Raw genomic sequence first — 20,918 nt, 5'->3', positions numbered from 1 at the left:
GGTTACATTTCAGTTTAAAAGCTTATATGTAGAATATATGCACAGAGCAAACACCACGCCGCTCCCACTGGAAAACTCACTAAAACGGCGAGAGGAGGAGATGCAGAAGTGAGAGAACACAGAGTTGAATGAGATCGTGTCACCCTTCAGCAGACGCTCCGGGGTAGCCGACGACTTCCATGAGATCACAGAAACGCTGAAGACTTGTACACAGTCTGTGATCATCAAAGCACACACCGGAACACACGCTGTATTCTTCATCACCGTCACTCTGATCGCTTTATAGAGCTCTGCTGCTCTACCAGACGATTACTGTGAGGTTTCCTCAGATATGTCTTTAAGTTACACAACTTTACTCAATAGTACGACACTCCTCTCGCTTGTACACACTAGTGGCTCTCTCTATACGGCACAGAAATGATAACACCTCTTGAAACAATGCAGTAAAATAACATATTATGTGTCTGTAATGTAGAAGAAAGTGACACCATTCTCCTGGAGAACACAGGGGGGGTGAGTGCTAAGTCTCTTCCTGTTGGGCGTCTCTACTTTGATCACACCAGGGAAATGTCAAAGGCACTTTTGCCATGCCTCATAATCATAACCAGCCCTGCAACATTACCTGCTGCCTGAAGCATTCGTTCCTGTTTCTCCTGCCTGTGACGCACAGATATTACCAGATTACGTCCGACCAGGACGGATTTCACCGTTGGAAGCCACATTGGTTTCCCACAGAGCTGAGAACCGGATCAACTGTATCAAACAATAGAGCTGTTGATCATAGAGGCTGCTGTGGCGTTACCAATGAAAGCACATTTCTAATTTGCACTGGAACGTGTCATCACAAAACTCTGTCCCCTAGAAATTATGCCAACAGCAAATATCTTTTTACATACCTAGCATGTCGTACAAATGTTGATATGGGCGTATTAGCAACGTATTGTATTTGTTTCCCTTCAACATCTGCTCTAGAAATACAATATCAGCTAATGTCAGCTACGGTTTTATATGGTTAGGCCCTCCCGGCACTTGGTTAGGTTAGTGCTGGATTTTAGAACTCAAGGCCTACGCTATGCCTGCGTGGTGTGGAGCTTGAAATACATGGGCATGTAGATACACTATTGAATTGTTTATGCACAGCGTATGTCCAGCGTTTTTGGAGCCTGACCTAAAGAGACTTAAGCAATTAATTTCTTATTCCTTCTCTCACAAGTCCCCAAACTATGAAACTACAAGACAACTGCAGGACCACTTAAATGGATAACATTAACAAGTCCACAAAGTCAGTAATGTGCTTCAATACGTTTGTTACAGTAACTCATAAACAACCTCCTCTCTGGATTTTATTGCTACACCGCTTTAAAAAACTAGCAAGACACGACTGTGTGTGTGTGTGCGCACGCGAGTGTGTGTGTGTGTGTGTGTGTAGTGCTACAGCTCCTATTCAACAAACAAACAGTCTGTACATCAGTTTTTTTCCACACACTCCTCCACACACTCACACACACCTACACTGCTGCCCCACCGGCTGAGTCTAGAAGGGTGTGTTGGTTAGAGATAAGATTTTCTCTGATTTCCTGATTTCTCTTATTCGTAAGCCAAAGTGCCCCCCCACCGCTTGTCAGCTTGCAACACCTCCTCACACACACACAACCTCGCATGATCAGCAAGGGCACACATTTCATACTTCAAATGGCCCAAATAGAAGATTTTTCTTACTGCTGCATAAGCAGCTGCAGCATCAAGGGAGAGACGCAATACCTACAGTAGCGGCATTGGGGTTTATTTAATTACATCACCACCCTTTTTGTTGAAAAATCATAAATAAAAGAACAAGCTCATCATCTCGGGTTTACCGACGCTGCTTAATTATTCTCCCAGCATTAATTAGGCAATCAGCTGGCAATGCATTTATCCCACCAGAGCCCATGAAATATGGATAGACAGCACTTGTCTGTATGTTGTAGTCGCATGTTTCCACTGCGTCGTACACTTTGTCAACGTAGAAATCCTAAAAGGTGTGAATGTTGATGCTGCAGACAACCACAGCCAGTCAGTTAGTAATACTGTCTCATGGTGTCTCATTTTGACACCATGTGTTGCATTATTCCAGAAGGTAATCTGGTTTCTTTGCAGTTTAGCTACATCTAGAAACATATAAGGGTCCTTCCATTCGATTTTCATAAAACATCTGAGAGTCAGCTCAACAGAAAGGAGCTGTGTGGTGTTGTTTCCTGCAGTGTATGAACACATACAGTCAAAGACAGTCTGTTTAAGTAGTAGATCGATGAGTTTCGGGGCTTAGCAGACACCAAAATGCTTCAAACATCAGCATTTCTAAAATTCTATCTAGGGCAGCAACTCAGTATCAGTTAATCATGCGATTGTTTTCTTGATTCATTGTTTGTCAAAATAGCAAAACAAGCTGAGATTCCCAGAGCCCAAGGTGACTTCTTCAAATGTCAGTAAGACTATGGAGATAATCAGGAAATCATGAAACCGGCTCTTTGGAATTGTTGCTTGACAAATGACTCAACTGATTCATCGATTATCCAAAAAGTTGCAGATTAATTTTCTGTTGATCAACTAATTGGACAATTGGCTGCTTGTTTCACCCCTGTGTAATAGGATACCATTCACCATACGGCTGTCTGAATCATATCAGTGTTCATAACTTCTCAACTTAAATGGGTAGTTGTTTAGATGTATGCACATGCTTCATTCATGCTCCTCCTCGCTTCCGGGTGGGAACTCCACTTCGTGTGTATCCATTGAAAAAGTCCGAAGGAAACTGCGGTTTTAGAAAATCCTTTATGGCGCCGCTCCTCCGCCATACTGGCTCAAAGCCTCTGGGCCTCTAAGGAGCATGCTGGGTAACAGCCCGGCGCCAAAATGGAGGACGGCTGAACAGTTTCACAACCTCCGTGTGGGCGGAGCTTGGTTTTCTGGAAGCTCCGTGGAGCGTCCAAGCACACGGGAGGAAGAAAAAAAACAAAAACATACACCAGCGGCTGGAAAGTGTTGCCGAGCCGAGGAGAAAGAGACGGAGAGTGCAGCTTCTCAGTTTGTACGGTGAACACTTGAACCCGCCCGTCGGTCGGGTTTACGCGACTAGAAGGACTGCGCGCGTCTGTGTGCGCGCGTATCCCCCGAAAGTGTAACCCGTGGCTGTTCGGGAAGTGGAGATCACTGTTAACCCACCTGGACCAGTGCTGTAACCCGAGCCTGATGCGCACCGCCAACCGGGGGTCTGTCCGGGCATTTCCTCCTCTGTGTGAGTGCAACATTTAACAACACCGTAGTCGTTACCGCCAGCGGAGTAATGCTTGTTTGACAACCACGTATGGTTTGCGTTTTGAGACGGGAGTACGTTACCGGGAAGCCGTGGGAAAGGCGGGGCCGAACCGGCGGACTCCCAAACCGGATTATTGAGCTCCCCCTGTGCCGAATCACCCACAGCGACGCAGCATATTTTTTTGGGGGGGCGGGGGGTCGACGAAGGAGGCAACAACTGGAATTTAGAAACCTTTCTTGGGAACTCTTTACCGACTACACGAGCGGTGTTTTGTCATTCATTTCTGCCTAAACGGTCAGCTGCTCGTGGCCTCTCCGTTCCCCTCTTTATTTAGGAGCACCGTCAGGTTTGGGACGCATATTCTGGGGATCATTTTTCCCCCAGCCGGGGTCGGACTATGGCGGACGACGACATCCTCTTTGAAGATGTGTACGAGCTCTGCGAGGTCATTGGCAAGTAAGTGTTGCATTGCTGTTTTTATTCCACCGTTTAATTCCTTTTATGAACGTTGGTCACCGGGGCTTTCCAATTAGCTCCTCCTAACACCCCGAGGGAATGACACGCGCGCAAGACGCACACACAAACTCAAACGCACGTGCACGCTCCAAAAAAAATCAAAGCGTGGGGATATTTGTGTAGGAATTAACGGTTTTCCCCGTGGTCATCATAATTGATGGTGACCTTAATGGCACACTATATTATTTGAAGACGCGGCCACGTCCCACAACAGTTTAAAACACGGATGTTATGTCATTTGTTGTATGGTCGCCGTGGATGTGCATTCCCCGTTTTATTGCTTTCTTCCAACATGAAGATAAGATCCTGTTTCGCTGTGGCAGCGTGTATCATCCTCCGGACATTACACTGTATACTTAGCGCGATACCGTGTGCTTTGACCCCCCCGGTGGCGGTTGCCAACTTGCTGCAGAGATGAAAGGGCAGGGCACCAGACCACCGTGAGTCATGCACATCTGGACCGTCACATCTGGTCATGGTTAGTGACTGAAGGTCTCACCCGGGCTCCTTCTAGTAATGTTCACTGCTCGGGTAAGAGGACAGCGGTGCCTGCAGAGAAGAGTCCCCGAGCATTTCATCTAGGTCGGGTTCATCCCCTGAGGAATAAGAATCTACGTTACCCCCACGCTAAAGTAACTAATGCAAATGTATATCTAGCAAATACACATTTCATCCTATAAGAATAGTATAGAATACTACCAGAAAGACTGCTTTAAACTCCCTTCAGAATAATAGTTTATAGGTTTAAATAGGTGATCTATACTGTTGCTACAATTAACTTCCTGTTGTAATCCCGCTTTAGAAATAAGGAAGGCAACAAACCTCTGTGTATCATTAACTTTTATCCATATAATTCTAATCTATTGCAGCCAAGATGTGTCCATGCAGCGCTTTATTTCTGGTGACCCGGCCTCTTCGGTCATTACTCACTATACTCGCGGATGCTTTGTTCTGCCCTAATGGCTGCAGCACCTGCACCACACCTGGGACTTTCCAACTTCACATAAAGGAACCGGAGAAAGTAACAAGAGGGAGACCGCCGCGAGGGAGACCGCCGCTTTGTTTTGGAGAAGAAGAAGAAGATCTGTTTGAGGGGAAACTGTCTCTGTTTTGACCGACGCTTGAAGAAGTGACTGTGTCGTCCAAACTGCTGGTCTCGAATGAAGCACTTCATTGGGCGTTACAAACAGAAGCCCCGTGTGAATCAGGAGCTTGGCAGGCTTGACGGACAGAGCCAGTCAGTCATAGCGGGCTGACTGGTTCTGGGGGTGTCACGGAGGTGGTTGACTGTTTGACAGGGTGCTTAGTCTGCACAGCACATGTTTAGGCAAGTTTGAAAGCGCTGTGTGCTCTTTTTCTTTTGTTTGTTTTGTGTCCCACACAGTCACAAGCTGCTTCTCTCTCGCTCACTCAAACGCACACAAGCGTGGTCCCCAAGAGCTCCTCCTGCTCCATCGGCCCCGCGCCTTCATGTTTAATGTAAACCTATAATAATCACCATTTTAAATATGTGTTCAGGTTCTTGTGGGGCAGAAGGAACACTTGGAAGCCAAATGCTTTTGAGTCAGCCCGCCACACACAACAACACACTTGCTCTTAGTTTTCTGAATCACAGTGTTACTCATCGGACAGACCGTCTGTGATTTACAGAGAGCGGCCTTTTATCAGCCGACCTGCTGCTCTCCGTGTGGAGAAGCTGCTGCAGCCGCGGCTTCTTTTTAAGGCTGCAACGAAGCACCAATTGTGGGTTTTTGATTCCGAAAGAGACCGGATTAACTGCAAGGGAAATCCAACGACAACACCGCAGTCAGGAAAGACATTACTGTACAAGCCCAACGCCCTGGATCGTGCATTGGAGCAAGTGTGTGCGTGTGTGTTCTGCAGGGTTAGACCCATGTAGTTGCAAATACAGACCTCTATCTATATATATATATATATATATATATATATATATGGGTCATCCTGAACTGTGCTTGGAAAGCAGTGTTGTGGTCCCTGCTCTGTGTGTGTGTCCCCTGGATTAAGGCCCAATGGAGAACAGGATCCACCCTGTAGTCGTGTCCATATTCATGCACACGCATCAGTCGACTATAGCATGAAGACTTGGCCCCCGTGAGCATGTTGTGTACATCAGTCTGGCTGTCAGATTGATCCTGCCCGTTGTGCCGCTGTGTCCCGAGGCGCAAGGACGGGGTGAGGGCGGGAGAAACAAAGAAGACAAGAACGAGGAGAGTAAGTCATGGATTGAGGATGGGAGAGAGAGAAAGAGAGGTTGGATGTGGGACGAGTGAGGGAGCAGGAGAGGTCAGTAGAAGGAAGCAGTCCATTAGTTTGACTCGCACATTAAGAGACATCCTGTGCCCTCGGGCCATGCTCTTTTCTGGTTCATCCACGGGAGAAAAAACAAAAGTTGTGCCTGTGTTTCTCACAGTAGGGGACGTAACACAGCGCTGTGCATAAAGAAATGGACACCAGGAAAGATGTTGTTTTCCTTTTGTTGTTCCTCGCAGCTCTGAACTGCACTGCAGCTAATGCTTGTGGACAACAGCAAATGCTAATTTCAGTGCATCGGACCGAAACGGCACAGCGTCCCAGGTTTGGGGAAAGTAATGACGTCATGTTTGCAACATCAGACTGCAGTCTACACAAAGGCACGAAGTATTCCAGTTTTCTGGCCTCATCCCGAAAAAGACAATATTCCTACTAAGCCGTGAACATAGCTGGTGTAAAATGAATATTACACCAATATTCCCGTTTACATGCAGCCTCACGCTTTCAATTCATCGGCGTTGCGATATATTTGTGTACATATCAGAAAATGTGGAATACTGCAAATAACAGTGGTCAGCATTGGTGCTACAGTCACAGGCCATTGAGAGTTTATGCAGCGAAGCGTGGAGTCTCTCGGCTCCTCTGTTAATGGAGCCAAAACCGTGAGTTAGTATTAGCTGAACGGATCAACGGCCTACCTGTCCCCGAGTATTTGGACTCGCTGTGGATTTAATAGTGGAGATCGCCCTGGAACATATCGCCGTGGAGGCGATCTGCTCCACTCTGAACAAAATGAATTACCCTCCATTTGCATAGCTCGCGGCCTAGGAGGACACTCGAGGGTGCTGTACAAGGCCTGCATGTCATTATAACTCTCGGTCCAAGGAGGTGTGTGTTTAACGTGTGTGTGTGTGTGTTTAACGTGTGTGTGTGTGTGTCAGTTTGTTGTGTGTGTCAGTTTGTGCATTCGTGTGGTCCGGTGTGTCCCTTACCAAGAGGTGACGGAATAAAAGCCCAAGGCCCATCTCGTGTGTCTCATTCACCTCCTGCAGTGAACCGACATCACCCTGTAATCCACGGGGGGTGAAATACCTGCTAGTTCACCGTTTCACTGCTGTCTCTTTCAGCTTGCTTGTGGGAGAAATTATGGTAATAATGAGGAAGATTTGTGCCTCCCTCATCCCTCAGGAGGAGTAGAGTGTTTTTCTGGTGCCAAGGTGCCACCTGCCAGTTTAGTTACTTATGTATTTTAAAGGCTCTGCTCAGGTTTCGTGTATTTATGTGCGTTTATGTCCCGTTCGTTCTCGGTAAAACGTGTGAAACGCTGACCTACATCCGGACAGGCGGCCCCACTACAGGAGCCACGTCTCTGGCAGAGTTGGCCGTGGGGCTCAGGTTGTTGATGTGCGACGCTAGCTAATGCTGAGCACGAGTGGTGGCCGGCCGCTCTCTGAGATATTCTACAAATAAGCCACCCAGCAGACCCAAGGGCTGTGGGTCAGTAGGTTAAACACTGCTCTGTTTACATTGTCAGACTTGAGTGTGTTTTTAAAAGGCAGTCTGCCCGGCACACAACTTAATGGCAGCTGTGTTCACTGCCGAGGCTCTCACTCCTCGAAAAAAATATATTGCACTCGGGGTCAATTTGAATAACGGCGTCTGCCAAGTGGTGCTATTTCCTGCACTGAGTCGTCATCTTTTCAGTGGTTGAGATGTGTGCTTGGCAGGATGTTGCTGCTCTTTAGCTCCGTCCTAATAAATTAATTCCCTCTGAAGTTACCGAAACAATATACCAATTGGTGGTGCAGGCCTTTCGCCTGCACCACGTGTATAATTATGTGCAGGCAACTTGTATTATGTGAGCTTCGCCTCTCTGTTGGGGTTTGGAGGCGAAAAATCAGCTGAAAGGCTGGTTCCTGCACGCACAATTACACATAGATGATATAGCAGAGAGATCTTGCACTCGGCCACTGAAATATTAATCCATCCTCATCAAGCTGGAGAAAACACCCCCAGCAGCTCCCTGTGAGCAGCGGAGAGGAGAGGAGCTACATCTGGCTTCTTGTTGAGCCCCTCAGAAGGACCAGCTCTGTTCAGGTCTCGCAGTAGATGCTGCTGAAGTAACAGGAACATGTGGTGTGTTTAAACCTGGAAGGACTGACCTAAGGGAAGTGGAAACTAGGGATGCACTGATCCGACTTCTTCAGTCCCGATACCTGGTCTTTGGGTCTCGGCCGCTACAGAGAACCGGTCCGATACAAGAGTTTAATTAACACGGCTTTATGCCTCACTGCGTGGAAGAGACTGGGATCACTCTATAATATGTAAGGCAACATTGACGTATCATCACATTTTAAGTTGATACGGTGAACTTGTGAGCAAGCAGTTGCTTATTTTACACATCCAGCATGTCATGTGACTCATTATTCACTCTCTTTTACCTCCGTGTTTGGTCTCCACCAACTCCTGAGGGAAATGTGTTTATTTCATGATGACCGTGTCAGTTGATTGGTTAGAAATACAGTAACATAGTTTCTGTTTGTGCATTGTCAAAACAATTAACCTTACTGATATGGCATTATGCAAAGATTTCTCTATATTGCAACTTGCCGATTATGCAACATGCTTGATATCGTGTGTTTTAGTGGTTTGACCGAGACAAATAGCTTTGTGTCCTCCGCTGAAATAAATGTGTATCTGGCCCGAAGCTCTGCAACTATCTGCAGCCTCTCCACCAAACGCACAGTCCTTAAGATATTTATAGAGGCTGCCAGTCACTGGTTCATTTTAAACCAAGTATGGATGTGTTTCTTCACCTCCTCAGGCGGTTGTGTGTGTGTGTGTGTACTTGGCAGAATTGCAGGAAAGAGCAGAGTAATCAGAGCAGTTATCCAGGGATCTCTTCTAGCGTTCTGCATTTCCACTTCATGTTGGCGTGGAGGGAAGAGAAAGCATATGCAGCACCTGACCTTTTTACTAATAGAGGAATCAGTCATGTTCTCCAGATGATGCGGAGGAAGAGGCCCGTCTGATAAAAGCCTGTCTCATTGTTGTCACTTTGACTAAGCGGGCTCAGTATTTCAGTTCTCTGTAGAATAGCAGACACTGACCCACAGAGCCTCGTCACCGGGCTTTTGCCTCGGCTATAGCTGCAATTTAGCGTCGTTTAAGTTTCTTCTAGATCTGGGCTATTGGAGATATTCTTCAGCGGGTAACTGATGTTGCTGTCTACAGTTACTTCATTTGCTTGGCTGCAAGAGCTTGAGGGATCCGGGATCGCTTCCATCGGAGAGAGAAAGCCGCTGTCTGAGTTTATGATCTCAGAGGCTCTCGGTATCTTTTATTTATTGTGTTGTGATGTGGTTTACTGTCAGAGGCAAGACTATGAAAAGGTAAACCACTGAGTAGTGTCATTTCAAAACTAGAGAATTTCTGTTTATACATTTTCTGATGATGGATTAATACTTTGGACAGTAAAAACTAAAAGGGGAACAGGAGGCTGTTCAGCCTCTTAAAGCAACACTGTCGTAGTCAGGAGAGCTGCCCTGAGCACTAACGCACCCAGATGGTTTATTTACCGGATTCTGGTTTATGTGTGTGAGCGCATGTGTCTGAGTGAGGATCTGACTGTGTGATCACAGCAGCTTTCTGTTAGCCAACAAGGTGATATAGTACCTGTTTTATTTATGTTATTCCCCACCTGGCCCTGTGTGTGTCTTGAGTGTTCTCCCACACAGGTGTGTGTGTGTGTGTGTGTGTTATGAGTCTCATCTGTCGGTTAATAAAACACAGAAACGCATTTAGAAAGATGATGAAGATCTCTGTGAAGTCATACACTCAACACAGCAGCAGCCCAAATGTTTATATGCTAGTTGCCTTGGCTTCTATGAATAAATATTATGTAATTTATGTGTTTTTTTTAAGCTCCCATTGGTCTTTGGTTTGTCTGGATTAAGTTGCCAAAAGTCGCCGGTGCTTGTAATGACATTTTAGTGCTATTTCTGACTCCTTTCCCTTGTTTCCAGTTTATTTTCTTTGTCCTGCTGTTGTTCAATTTGGGGCCTTTTTTTTCAATCTAAACCAATTTCCATGCTGCATGCCAAAGCACACAGTGTCACCTGGGTTACAGAACAACACCCAGCATGCAACACACGGGGGAAAGACATTTCCCTTTCAAACCTTGAGAAAATAACGGTTTATAGCAGTATAATTCTAGAGGACATTAACCCACACAGAGCCCCAGAAGTTACTTATTACACCAAATGAAAGGTGAACGTGCTCGTGTTAGAGAAAGGACTGGGCTCGATTGTTGGCATGTTGGCTCCCGATGACAGTCGGACCTGTTTGTTCAGTGGCAGGAAGAGAAACAGACCTGAAGGGAAACGTTAGAGCCACGAGTGTAAAGTAAGAACCCTCCTGTGCTGAAGATGGTTTGCAGATGTCGAGAGGCTTTGCTGTGATTTCACCGGTTTTCACTGCGCTACACCTTCATCGCAGTACGTCGTGTGAAAGCTCCTCCTGCTTCAGACCCGACGCATGATTCAGGCCAAGTTACAGTTCATTCAAAGTGCGTTATCACACTAAGGTGTTGAAGATAAAACACTCGCTGGATGAGCTCATGAGGCCGAGGAAGGTCAGACGTTGAAGAGGTCTGTTTAGAGTGTTTGCTTTGGTAATGCTCACAGTGAGTGTGAGATCTAATGAGATCTGAGTACCTTGAAGTCGTCCCTGACGTATACATTTAGGGAGATGAGGGCTACAGCAACACTTGTGGTACACAGAACAGCTTCAATGTTAGACCTCTACCGATCAAATGAAGTTGCTCTGTGTTCTCCAACTATTGCTTATATGTGCTTGATTAAGTTCGGTCTATAGATAAATTATTCTTATAAAGCTCCAGGCATTTAGTCGATTAGTAAGTTAGGCCATAAATTACTATAGTGAGTCAAGTCTGAGCATAAGTTATGTTCTATAACATAAATAAAAGATTCAAGTCCATTTTATTTAAATGGCCCAATATCACAAATCGGCCTCGGGGGTGGGGGGGGGGGGCTTTACAAGTGTAGCGGTTCTGTGTCTCACAGTGACGGGCCCATTGTTGGTGACTGCAGCCATGAAGGCATGTGTACCGCTGTAACAGATGATATGTCTTAGATATTCTTAATTCAAATTAGAATTCGATTATTTTCATTGTCATATATAGTTTTTAAGGGATGACAGAACCAGGCCAGATGCATTTATACGCACAACTGTACTTAAACGTTATATGACTATAAACTTCTTACAGACTTCGCGTGCACTGAATTAATATAGCATCGGACTCGGAGCCTGCAGAAACACACTCTTTTTACGACAATGATCTTTAATCCCTTTACCAGTGAGTAGAAACCTTATGTCAACACTAAAATTCATTTGTAAAGCCGATAGACTTGAGTTCTGTGATATCACGAGACTTCTCTGTTAGCCTCCGGTTTCTGTAGTCTATTAGTCTGCCAGCTAGTTATTTACTAACCTATAAACACTTCCAGGCTCTAAGAAGGTGCTACCTGCCCATTAAAAGTTATTGCCCGAGGGCAACGCGCTCTCCTTCCCACCTTGCTTTGTTACTTCTATCCAGAGGTGCGGGTGTGATTCAGGTCTTTGCTGACTTCGATTTTGACGTAGAATGTTGCTTCATCACACCGCTCTGATCTCAGCGGCTACAGTACTCCTCGTCCATCGTCTGACCTCTGACCTCGAATACGCACCGCATGTAGTTCTGATTCCGACCCGAACACACGCACACGGCTCCATGTGCAGCATGTCGACATGTGCCCACGCTCCCTGGTTCATGTTTGTGTGCATTCACATGAGTCTGATGTATTGTGACGTTGGCCCCCGGTGACAACTAGAATAGATGTATTTCATTCAGTCTCTCATTATTGTTTTTGTGTTTAACATGTTTTTTTTTTTTCTTCCTGGAACGGTTCTAATGGGCTCCTTAAAGACAGGAAGTCTCATGTAGCAGTGATAATCACAGCCTGCCTCCTAAACAATGCTTCATATTGATTAGAAGAGCGCCTGTGAGACACACACACACACACACACATTCAACCATCAGATTGTGAGTCTTTTTAACCCAGCGATTGTCTGTCCTTTTTGTCCTTGAGCTTGATTTGTGGTTATTTCATGGCGCTGCACAGAGATGTATAACGGGTCAAATACACTTACAAAACAGGCACACATGTATTTTGACAGACTTGGACATCAAGCTGCACCTATTGCATTATTAATGTCTAAGTCTGTGGCTGTGCTGTGGCTTGCAACTGGGTTTAAATCATTGATCGTGGCTGCAGAGGAGATGCAGCGTGCGGTGCAGAGAGCCGGGTCTGTGTGGGCTGGCCGGTGCATGCATGTGCATGACGGGGACATGCATCGAATGTCTCACCTTTTGTAATCGGTCATTGTAATGATGCAGTTATTTAAGGGTGTTGATGTTGGTGTTAACGGCGTAGAGATCAGGGTTAGGAAGCAGCGAGTACTTGGAGGAGCATCGATGTGGAGGGCCCTTAGCTGCCACATTTAGCCGGGGTATTACGGCGGTGTTGACATATTGTCTGACAGATGGGTGACACATGCTCTGTGTCCCAGCCCCATTGTAAGCGCAACTGCGGCTTCGGTGTCGGGAGGCGCGGCGCGAGTCTCGCCGCGGTGCGCCGGGTGGAAAACCACACGTCTTACTTCAAGCTGCCACAATCTCTCAGTACAATGCACATTTACCACTTGAGTTCTCTTTATCTCCTCCACTCCCCTCCATCTCTCTGCTCTCCCTCAACTCCCACTTGAAATGTCAGTCTCAACTGACACTCTCTCTCTCTCTCCGTCTCCAAGTCGTTGTGGTGCAACTTCCTACAATGTCGTCTCACCACAAACCATGTGGTGTTTCTATGCGTGTGCTGACCCACACACACACACACACAGACACACACACCGCACAATGTGGGCTCTCTGACGTGTTCGTGTCACTCCTACTCCTGGCCTTGTACAATGCCTCCGCTCACATTTGTTCTCTTTTATTCCATCTGGCAGTAGCTCAGATGAAGCTGGCATTACTCGGCTTCTTCACAATTGACAAAGGCGATGTTTGTTCTGGTAGAGGAGTTCTATGAAGTCTCTGCAGCAGCAGGACAGAGAGTGACTGGAAGAACAGTGCCACTGTCAATTTTTAGCCTTCTCTGCCCTGCCATCTGCAGCACTACGGGGCGCTGACAGCCTTCCACTGCATATGTTCTGATTCGGTGCATGTGTGGCGAGAAAAATCTGCTCTAAAATAACCCATGTCTACACCTGTCAACTAAGAACATGCAGCAGCAGCAGCAGCAGCAGCAGCAGCAGCAGCACGACTCTGTGTCCAAAACACCCAGCTGTCACGGTCGCCTCACCTTCTGTGCAGCTCGTGGTGTTAAAACACAGCTTTGTGGTTCATACCGTCCGATATGGATGTTTATCCTTACACAGCCAACAGTCTGCTGTGATATGAGAGATTCTACAACTGGCTGGCTGTATTCTCACACACACACACACACACTTCCAAATATTTACCCTCTTCTTTTCCAATCTGTGGATTCACCTCCTAGCTGTTTGCTGCTGGGGCTGGATGAGCGGGAGTGATGAGAGGATGAGGGGGGGGGGGGGGGCTTGTAAGGCTTTTGAATCACCTGCCAGAGTGTGTGGGAGTACACCCTGTAAGAGGAGTCTTAGCCGCTGTCTTTATCGTCTGGTTTTTGAAAAATACTGAGAGTAAAATGGTAAAATACACGGTGCAGTCATGTACCTTGGCTCTTATGTCTTTGTCGTTTCTTAGATCGTAGCATTTTCAGCCAAACTGTGAAGATGTAATCCATAAAAGTACTTTTCTACAAAGATGTAATGGCCCGAGCCTGCAGGGTTGTCCCCATAGACGTGGATAAGAAGTGGATGTAGTCACCGCGATGTCACCCATCTGTTTGTGAGCGGTATTTGGGCCGTCGCCATCTTGGTTTTTTTGCAACCAGAAGTGACCCGAGACGGTGGAGCGAAGTAAAACCGAACGCTGAATAAGACTGAGAGCCTGCACGTCAGCAAAATGCACGTCGCTAAATAATCATGTGATTCAGAGCAGTTCATATCAACGCGACGGAGCCATGAAATGTAATTCTTTCTTCCAGCAGATGGACTCGGCTGAATATGAGCTATTTATAATCAGTGCAAAGAAAGAAGAGTTGCACACCTGTGTGGTAATCTGCTCCCTTTGTTGCTCGCTCACAGCACGTGCAACAAACAATAGGCGGTGTATTTTTTCAAATATACAGGCAGCGAGTGTTGGAGACTAAAAATACACCTCGGATAGAGAATCTCTTATAAGTGATTGAGGACGGAGCGTGTTTCACTGGTTTTGTCACAGTAATACTCGGAGAGAGGTGTGTCAGTGTTACTGAGGACGGGGCTGGAATTTGGGTTGACGTTTAGTGAGGATAAGGAGAGCTGAAATGTGCTGCAGTCAAATGATAACTGTGTATAAAGACACACACACACGCACACGCACGCACACAACAATATTAGCAGCGCTCAGCAGTTTTCTCAGGCTTTTCATGAAGAGTCTGTGTTCACCCTCTGCTCAAGCGCCTGACCAAGACAGGTTCCCGGCTCATTGTACAGTATGTGACACACACACACACACACACACCCATCCCACTGCATGTTGGATTGTTATGTAAAGAACCCTTACTGGGGTCAGGTAAACATACAGTGGCTGTGAGACAGGTTATTTAAACACAAGTTACAACTCTTCTGTTTGGTAAATAAACAACACGCTGAGCCCACTTTCTCTCTCTCTCACACACACACACACACACACACACACACATGCTCACAGAACCTCCATATGGTTGCCCAGACAGCATCAGTGTTTTGCTCCGCTCTCAGTGACGCCTTGCTGCCATATGTGTGTGTGTGTGTGTGTTTGTGTGTGTGTGGTCTGATATCCTGGGCTTAAGCTTGTCCCCTGCCATGCCCACTGTGCGATAGTGTTTACACACGATGAGCCAACATAAGTAATTGTATCTAAATAGCAGTGGACTACGTTCTCATGTGTGGATAAATGTGTTGACGCCTCTGGCTCTAAAACTTATGTGAAGGCCCACGCTCTCGTGCAGGCCGTGGCCTTCAAGGTTCTCTGTAATTATGCACGTTTTAAAAATAAATGCTGTTCAGAAACGCGTTGCTTTACACATGCACGCAGTCACACTGTGGGACATTACTTAACGCAAAAGATACCTGCAGGGGAGCACAATCACCTGTAGAATCCACGCCGTCTGTCTCTGTGACTACATTATGGTAAATACCATATCCAATGATGTAATGATGATGCACACGCTGAAACGAGAGAGAAAGTCTTCCACCGCGGTCGATGGAATGGAGGAGATAATGGAGTCGTCCAGGCAGACGGAGATCAAAGTGGGTTCATCTGTAACTGCTGAGGTAACCCAGTGGATAGAGAAACGACATCCCACATGTCTAAAAATCAAGAACCATAACAAAACGTCTAGAAGCAGAAACATCTGTGTTGGAAAAAATCAAATGTATAAATAAGCTTTTTTTTGTTGTCGTGGGTGTATTCTGACAGAGTGGGAGCCTTCGGTTCATCCTGTAGGTTTCACGCCGGCACCCGAACGCCTCTGAACACCCACACGGGTGTCTTCTGTCTGCTTCACTGTGATTGGCCCGTGGCAGCAGAGCTGACACCCATCTGTCATCATCTCCCTCACGCCAACACCGTGGAGATGATAACACTACACCTGCACGTGTGACCTCGGTCAGCGAGTGGAACATTGTGTTAACAGTGTCTCAGTATGACGGTTTGATTCCCACTGGGGGTCACATACTAGAAATGTACACCGTGTTCTCTCTGCTTTTCAAACTGCTGAAGTACATCGACATAAACACGAGTTAATGACTACAACTGTATTGTGTGTTTGGCCTCACTGAACGCCTGCGCAGACATGCGTCATTGTGTTCTAAAGGTCTAATTGTTCTCCGTAACACTTAAAAAGCATGTTTGGCGTCTTCAGATGCATCCAGTAAACATGCCCACGGTTCTGGGTAGTGGTGTAACGGACCGTAGGTGATCCGGTCGATCCGGTGAAAGGATCGACATTAATGCGTTCTCGTCGCTCATCCCTGATAATGTTATTCTGAACATCACATTTGTGTCACAATCGTCAGGAGGAGAGCTGGCAGCACCGGAGCTAACACACAGTTTATAATTGGGTCACGCTATAGTCAGTAAAAACGAGTATTATTATACCGTTATCCTGATGTGTTCAACGGTAATCTTTTAAATTGTAATATTTGCCAAGAAACTAGACTTAATACAGTTGTTTGAAGGAGATGTTTACACAGCAATATAGAATATTATATTATAGAGGGAATTATGAGCTGTTCCTCGCTCTAAGCAGCTTATAAAGGATAATTAAAACTACTAAAGATTTTTTTTCAATCAATAAAAATACAATCTTTTATTTCCTAATTTGAATTGTGTGTATATAATAACCACTATAGATGACAAAGTAGAAGGATGATAATTACAGTTTTTGACGTTTTACGAGGCATCTCTAGAAGTAAGAATTGCTCCTTTTGTTTCCTGCTGATCTGACCGGTGACGAAAAACCCAACTGTGAGTTTTGCTGATCTCCGTCTGATTGTGGACTCAAAGGCCCAAACACAGAGGAACTTGTTTGCAGGTTGACGTGAGACGGAGCGATTGGAGGCTGATTCGTTTACTGCATTCCTTGCAGAGGACCGACAGAAGAAAAAGGACTTTGGAATTAACATTCCTCTTGAACTCTTCATATGGCTGCTCAGCTGTGTGTGTGTGTGTGTGTGTGTGTGTGTGTGTGTGTGTGTGTGTGTGTGTGTGTGTGTGTGTGTGTGTGTGTGTGTGTGTGTGTGTGTGTGTGTGTGTGTGTGTGTGTGTGTGTGTGTGTGCAGTGCTGCCGCCCATCCAGATGAGCGCCCATGTGCCTCTGACTAAGTGTTGACACCACAGGATGTCAGCTACTCTCTCTCTCTCCGTCAGCTGAGGAGAAGACAGAGTGTGTTTGTGTGTGTGTGTGCTGAGTGTAATCATGTGTATCTAAGTCGGTGTCACCCCGTTCATGCAAGGCGTATGTGATCGCTTAGTTTATAACGGTGTGTGTGTGTGTGACCCCTCGGTGTGTATGTGGGCTAATCTTAGCTTTAGCGCTGGCTTTAGCCAACGATGAGGATTAAGAGACATATAAGCACACGACGAGTGCCGCTGGACGGAGCTCACTGTTGACGACGAGCTACACACCGGGAAGGAGTCGGAGATGACTCTTCAAAAGTAGTGAAAACTTAATCGGGGCAGAAAGTACATCACATACTACTTGAAGAACAACCTTTGCACTCATTTCTATAGCGGGTCACGCTTCCCTGTAGATGCTGACTCTGTCATTGGTCATTTTAAGATGTTTTCTATCAGAATTAAACCGAAATAACGAATAAAACGTCTAATACAAATCATATAAAACCCTCCATCCTAGAAACAAGTTTTTTCCGTTGGATAGAAACGTGGCTAATGAGGCTTTCCTGGTTAAACAGTGGTTAAAGAACTGAAATACACTATCACACAATAATGCCCATAACATTCGATATGAACATCATCCCTTTACAACTGGTTTAGGCTTGTTGCTGTTGGTGGTATCGTGTCATTTTCTCAGCACCGTCCCTTCTGTCATTAAACTATTGTCTGCAAAAGCCCAGAGCACTTAGTGAGCCCACGACAGCACTGTTTATAAGTAATAGCAGAGTGGAAACAAAAGTGCTATCCACAATAAATAAATGGTAACTGGGAGCGGGAGGGGCCCGTGTCAGCGTGCGGCCGTACGTCCACACTCGCACTGCAAACGGGAGACAAAGCGACCGGTAATCATTCCTTTCAAATGAGAGACGAGCGGCGACATTTAGGAGACAAAATGAATAAATGAAGACAGATGGCAGGTTCACACTCACAGCCAACAACATGTGGAGCTTTTGCCAGAATTACAAAATGCTAGATTGACAGTTCAAGGTAGAAAGATGGTGTTGAGACGGTAACGGAACCAAACCGATGACGTCTCTTCACGCACCGTCAACGTACGATATGAAAAAACAATCTATCTTTATTTCTACGTCCAAAAAAACCAATATATAATTCAATATTTTACCTAACCCGAGCTAGAATGGGGGATAGTGGGCTCGGTGTCGTACTGCAGCTTCCAGACAGATGCAGAAAGGAGAAAGGCGGCGGGCGAGGTAAAGGTCAGAGCTTTTTCCTTTTGCTGGAAGGTCCCGCTGAGCTGGTCGGAGGCTTCGAGTGTTTCTACAGACTGACTGGTCGGTGTGTACGGTGCGGTGCACTTAGGATCAGAGCCGGCCTTTAAAAGCACACCGGAACATATTGTGGGTATCGAGTTCCTCTCCGACACACACAGCTTCTCCCAGGCTCCCAGACAATTGACTGTGTAGCACAGATTTAGCGTATGCTGTGTGGAGGGCTGTTCGTGGGGGGCTCGGGTCCCTCGGAGAAGCATCGCTGGCATATAAATCAATGCGGACTCGCACAAGAAATCAGATACAGCTCTCCGCTGTGTGGCTTTGACTGGAGAGGAGATCAGTACAGCCGGACGCGAACACGCCGAGGTTAGGCCGCGTCTCAGGATGCCGGTTCACCACCGAGCTCTGAGAATAGCACGACGAGCGAGCAAAGAAAAACGACGAGCGCACGAGGAGGGAGGGGGTGTTTTGGTGAACGCGGTAAACGCGGCCTGTCGGTAATGTCTTTGCGTGTGCATGCAGACGAGATGCTAGCAGCCGGCCCTCGCTGCCCTTCTCCTCGTCCTCTGACTGTGAAGCAGCAGGCTGAGAGGAGAGGAGAGGTGGGAGGCTTGCATTTGCAGATATAAAAGCTCATGTTTACCCTTCGTGCCATTTTTTTTCCCGCCCCCATCACCTCAAGGTTGACTTGCGTTTTCTGTTGGACACACTTCTTTGTATTTTCCTTTCATCCCTCTCTCTCTCTCTCTTTCTCTCTCTCTGTCTGTCGCTGTTTATTTCCACTTGGCTCTTCCTCGTTGGTGCTGTGTTCGGCCCGCGGGCCGCTTAACTTCTTCTCTTTGCTACAGAACGGCAGCTCAGTTCTTTTGAAGTCTCTCTGAGAACTTGGCAGAAAGCTCTCTGGCACGGCCGCTCCATCCTGGAGAACTTGTAGAGCTGGCAGGAAGCTGGGCTCGGGGAAACGGCTGATGCCGCTCCGAGTGTAATGATGATCGGGATGACTCCGGCTGAAACTGAGAATGTAGCCAAAGCTCTCGTTGTCATGATATACTGAAGCCTTTATTTAGGCGATGGAGTCACAGCTTTGATTCTCACACACTGTTGAACTGAGTGTTTCCATCCACAACATGCTGTTACTGTGAGAGCTTGATTCAGTGTTCAGTGAAAGTCCTCATAGAGGTATGTGGCACTCGGACACGGATGTGGTCTAGTCTGCAGCCGACTCATCAGACCTGCTACGTCCAACCGTTCTGCCAGATGTTTTCGTGGTTTGTTGTTCGCACATACCGAAGTCTGCATGCATCACACAGAGACTTATTATGAGGCAAGTTGACCTTATTACGGGTAACGTACCGCTGTGTCTTAAAACTGCAGCACAGAAATGGCAAAAATTACTGTTACTGTGAAATGCTGCTCAGTAGTAAACTTTATTTAATCAAGTTTCTTACCCAAAACTATATTTTACAAGATTACATTTGAATACATCACGATAACGGCATAATTTACCTTCGTTCAACACTTATTTCTACTGAATAGAGCACGAATGCATCGTAATCTAACCGTGTGAATGCTACGCACGTTAGCTGTTAGCTTCGGTGATGCCAGCGTCACGTGCTCTCCTGCTGATCTCAACACTGCGTTGATCGGCGATTAGAAAGCATCACTGTCCATGTTTTCACTGAATATCGCCCGAAAACGATCGCCAGTAAAACTTTATTTCACCCTGTGATGGTTAAACAGAGTAAGGTCACAGATCAACTACGGCCTGTTACTCCACTGTTTAGTAATACACCTGGTCTGAATTATTTAATGAGTCTATACTTAGCACTTTGTTTGTGTTTATGAAAAAAGACACAGTATCGGCTAATATCAATATCCGATATCTGCCTAATAAACCCAGCATTGGTTGGGCTTTATATTCCCAGTGCTGAGACCTGCAGCTGGTTTTCATGACTGATTAATCTGTTGACCTTTTCCAGTGAGTTGAATTGGTTCAATGAGCTCAGAGTGAATGTCACAAAGAATCTCAAACGGCTCCTCGTGAGTGAGCAGAGCTCAGAAAATCTAAACGCGTTTAACCTGCAGTACGGAGCGGCTTCAGAAAACAGCAGCAATCCATCACGCGGTGACGTCGCCGCCAACAGACGTGTTGTGTTTCAGGTCGATAAATAACTCGAAAGGTTAACAAATCGTCCTCCGTTAATATTACCGAACTAATCGATCAATCGTTGGAGCGAAGCCTGCATTTCATCAACATCGTCCGTGACCTTTTTAATAATATCAGCCGGTTATACCGAACACGTGGAAGTACAGAGTTGGACGGATTTCTCAAGTACAATAATGAGTTTATTGATTTTTTTTTTTAGAACTTGTATTTTTATGTTCATGGTCCCGATTGTCAAAATAAATTGAATATGATGAATTGTGTTTGAAAAGCCAACACAAAGTCCAAAGTGGTCCTTCTACACATTAGTGTGTTGGG

General features: G+C 46.1%; 1 protein-coding gene across 1 annotated transcript in view; it reads left to right on the top strand.

Annotated features, from left to right (window-relative positions):
- The first annotated feature begins 2,946 nt into the window (after positions 1–2,946).
- The window catches only part of caska (calcium/calmodulin-dependent serine protein kinase a), a 91,876-nt gene continuing 73,904 nt past the window's right edge, over positions 2,947–20,918 (top strand). The window contains exon 1 of the mRNA XM_076110070.1: positions 2,947–3,751. Coding sequence (XP_075966185.1) covers positions 3,693–3,751 — 59 coding nt within the window. The 5' untranslated portion in view covers positions 2,947–3,692. The remainder of the gene's footprint in view (positions 3,752–20,918) is intronic.

The sequence above is a fragment of the Anarhichas minor genome, unplaced genomic scaffold (genome assembly GCF_050575085.1).
Source record: "Anarhichas minor isolate MPS153535 unplaced genomic scaffold, ASM5057508v1 ptg000004l, whole genome shotgun sequence".
Classification (NCBI taxonomy): Eukaryota; Metazoa; Chordata; class Actinopteri; order Perciformes; family Anarhichadidae; genus Anarhichas; species Anarhichas minor.
The sequence above is the reverse complement of the archived record's forward strand: the minus strand, read 5'-3'. Positions and strand labels throughout refer to the sequence as shown.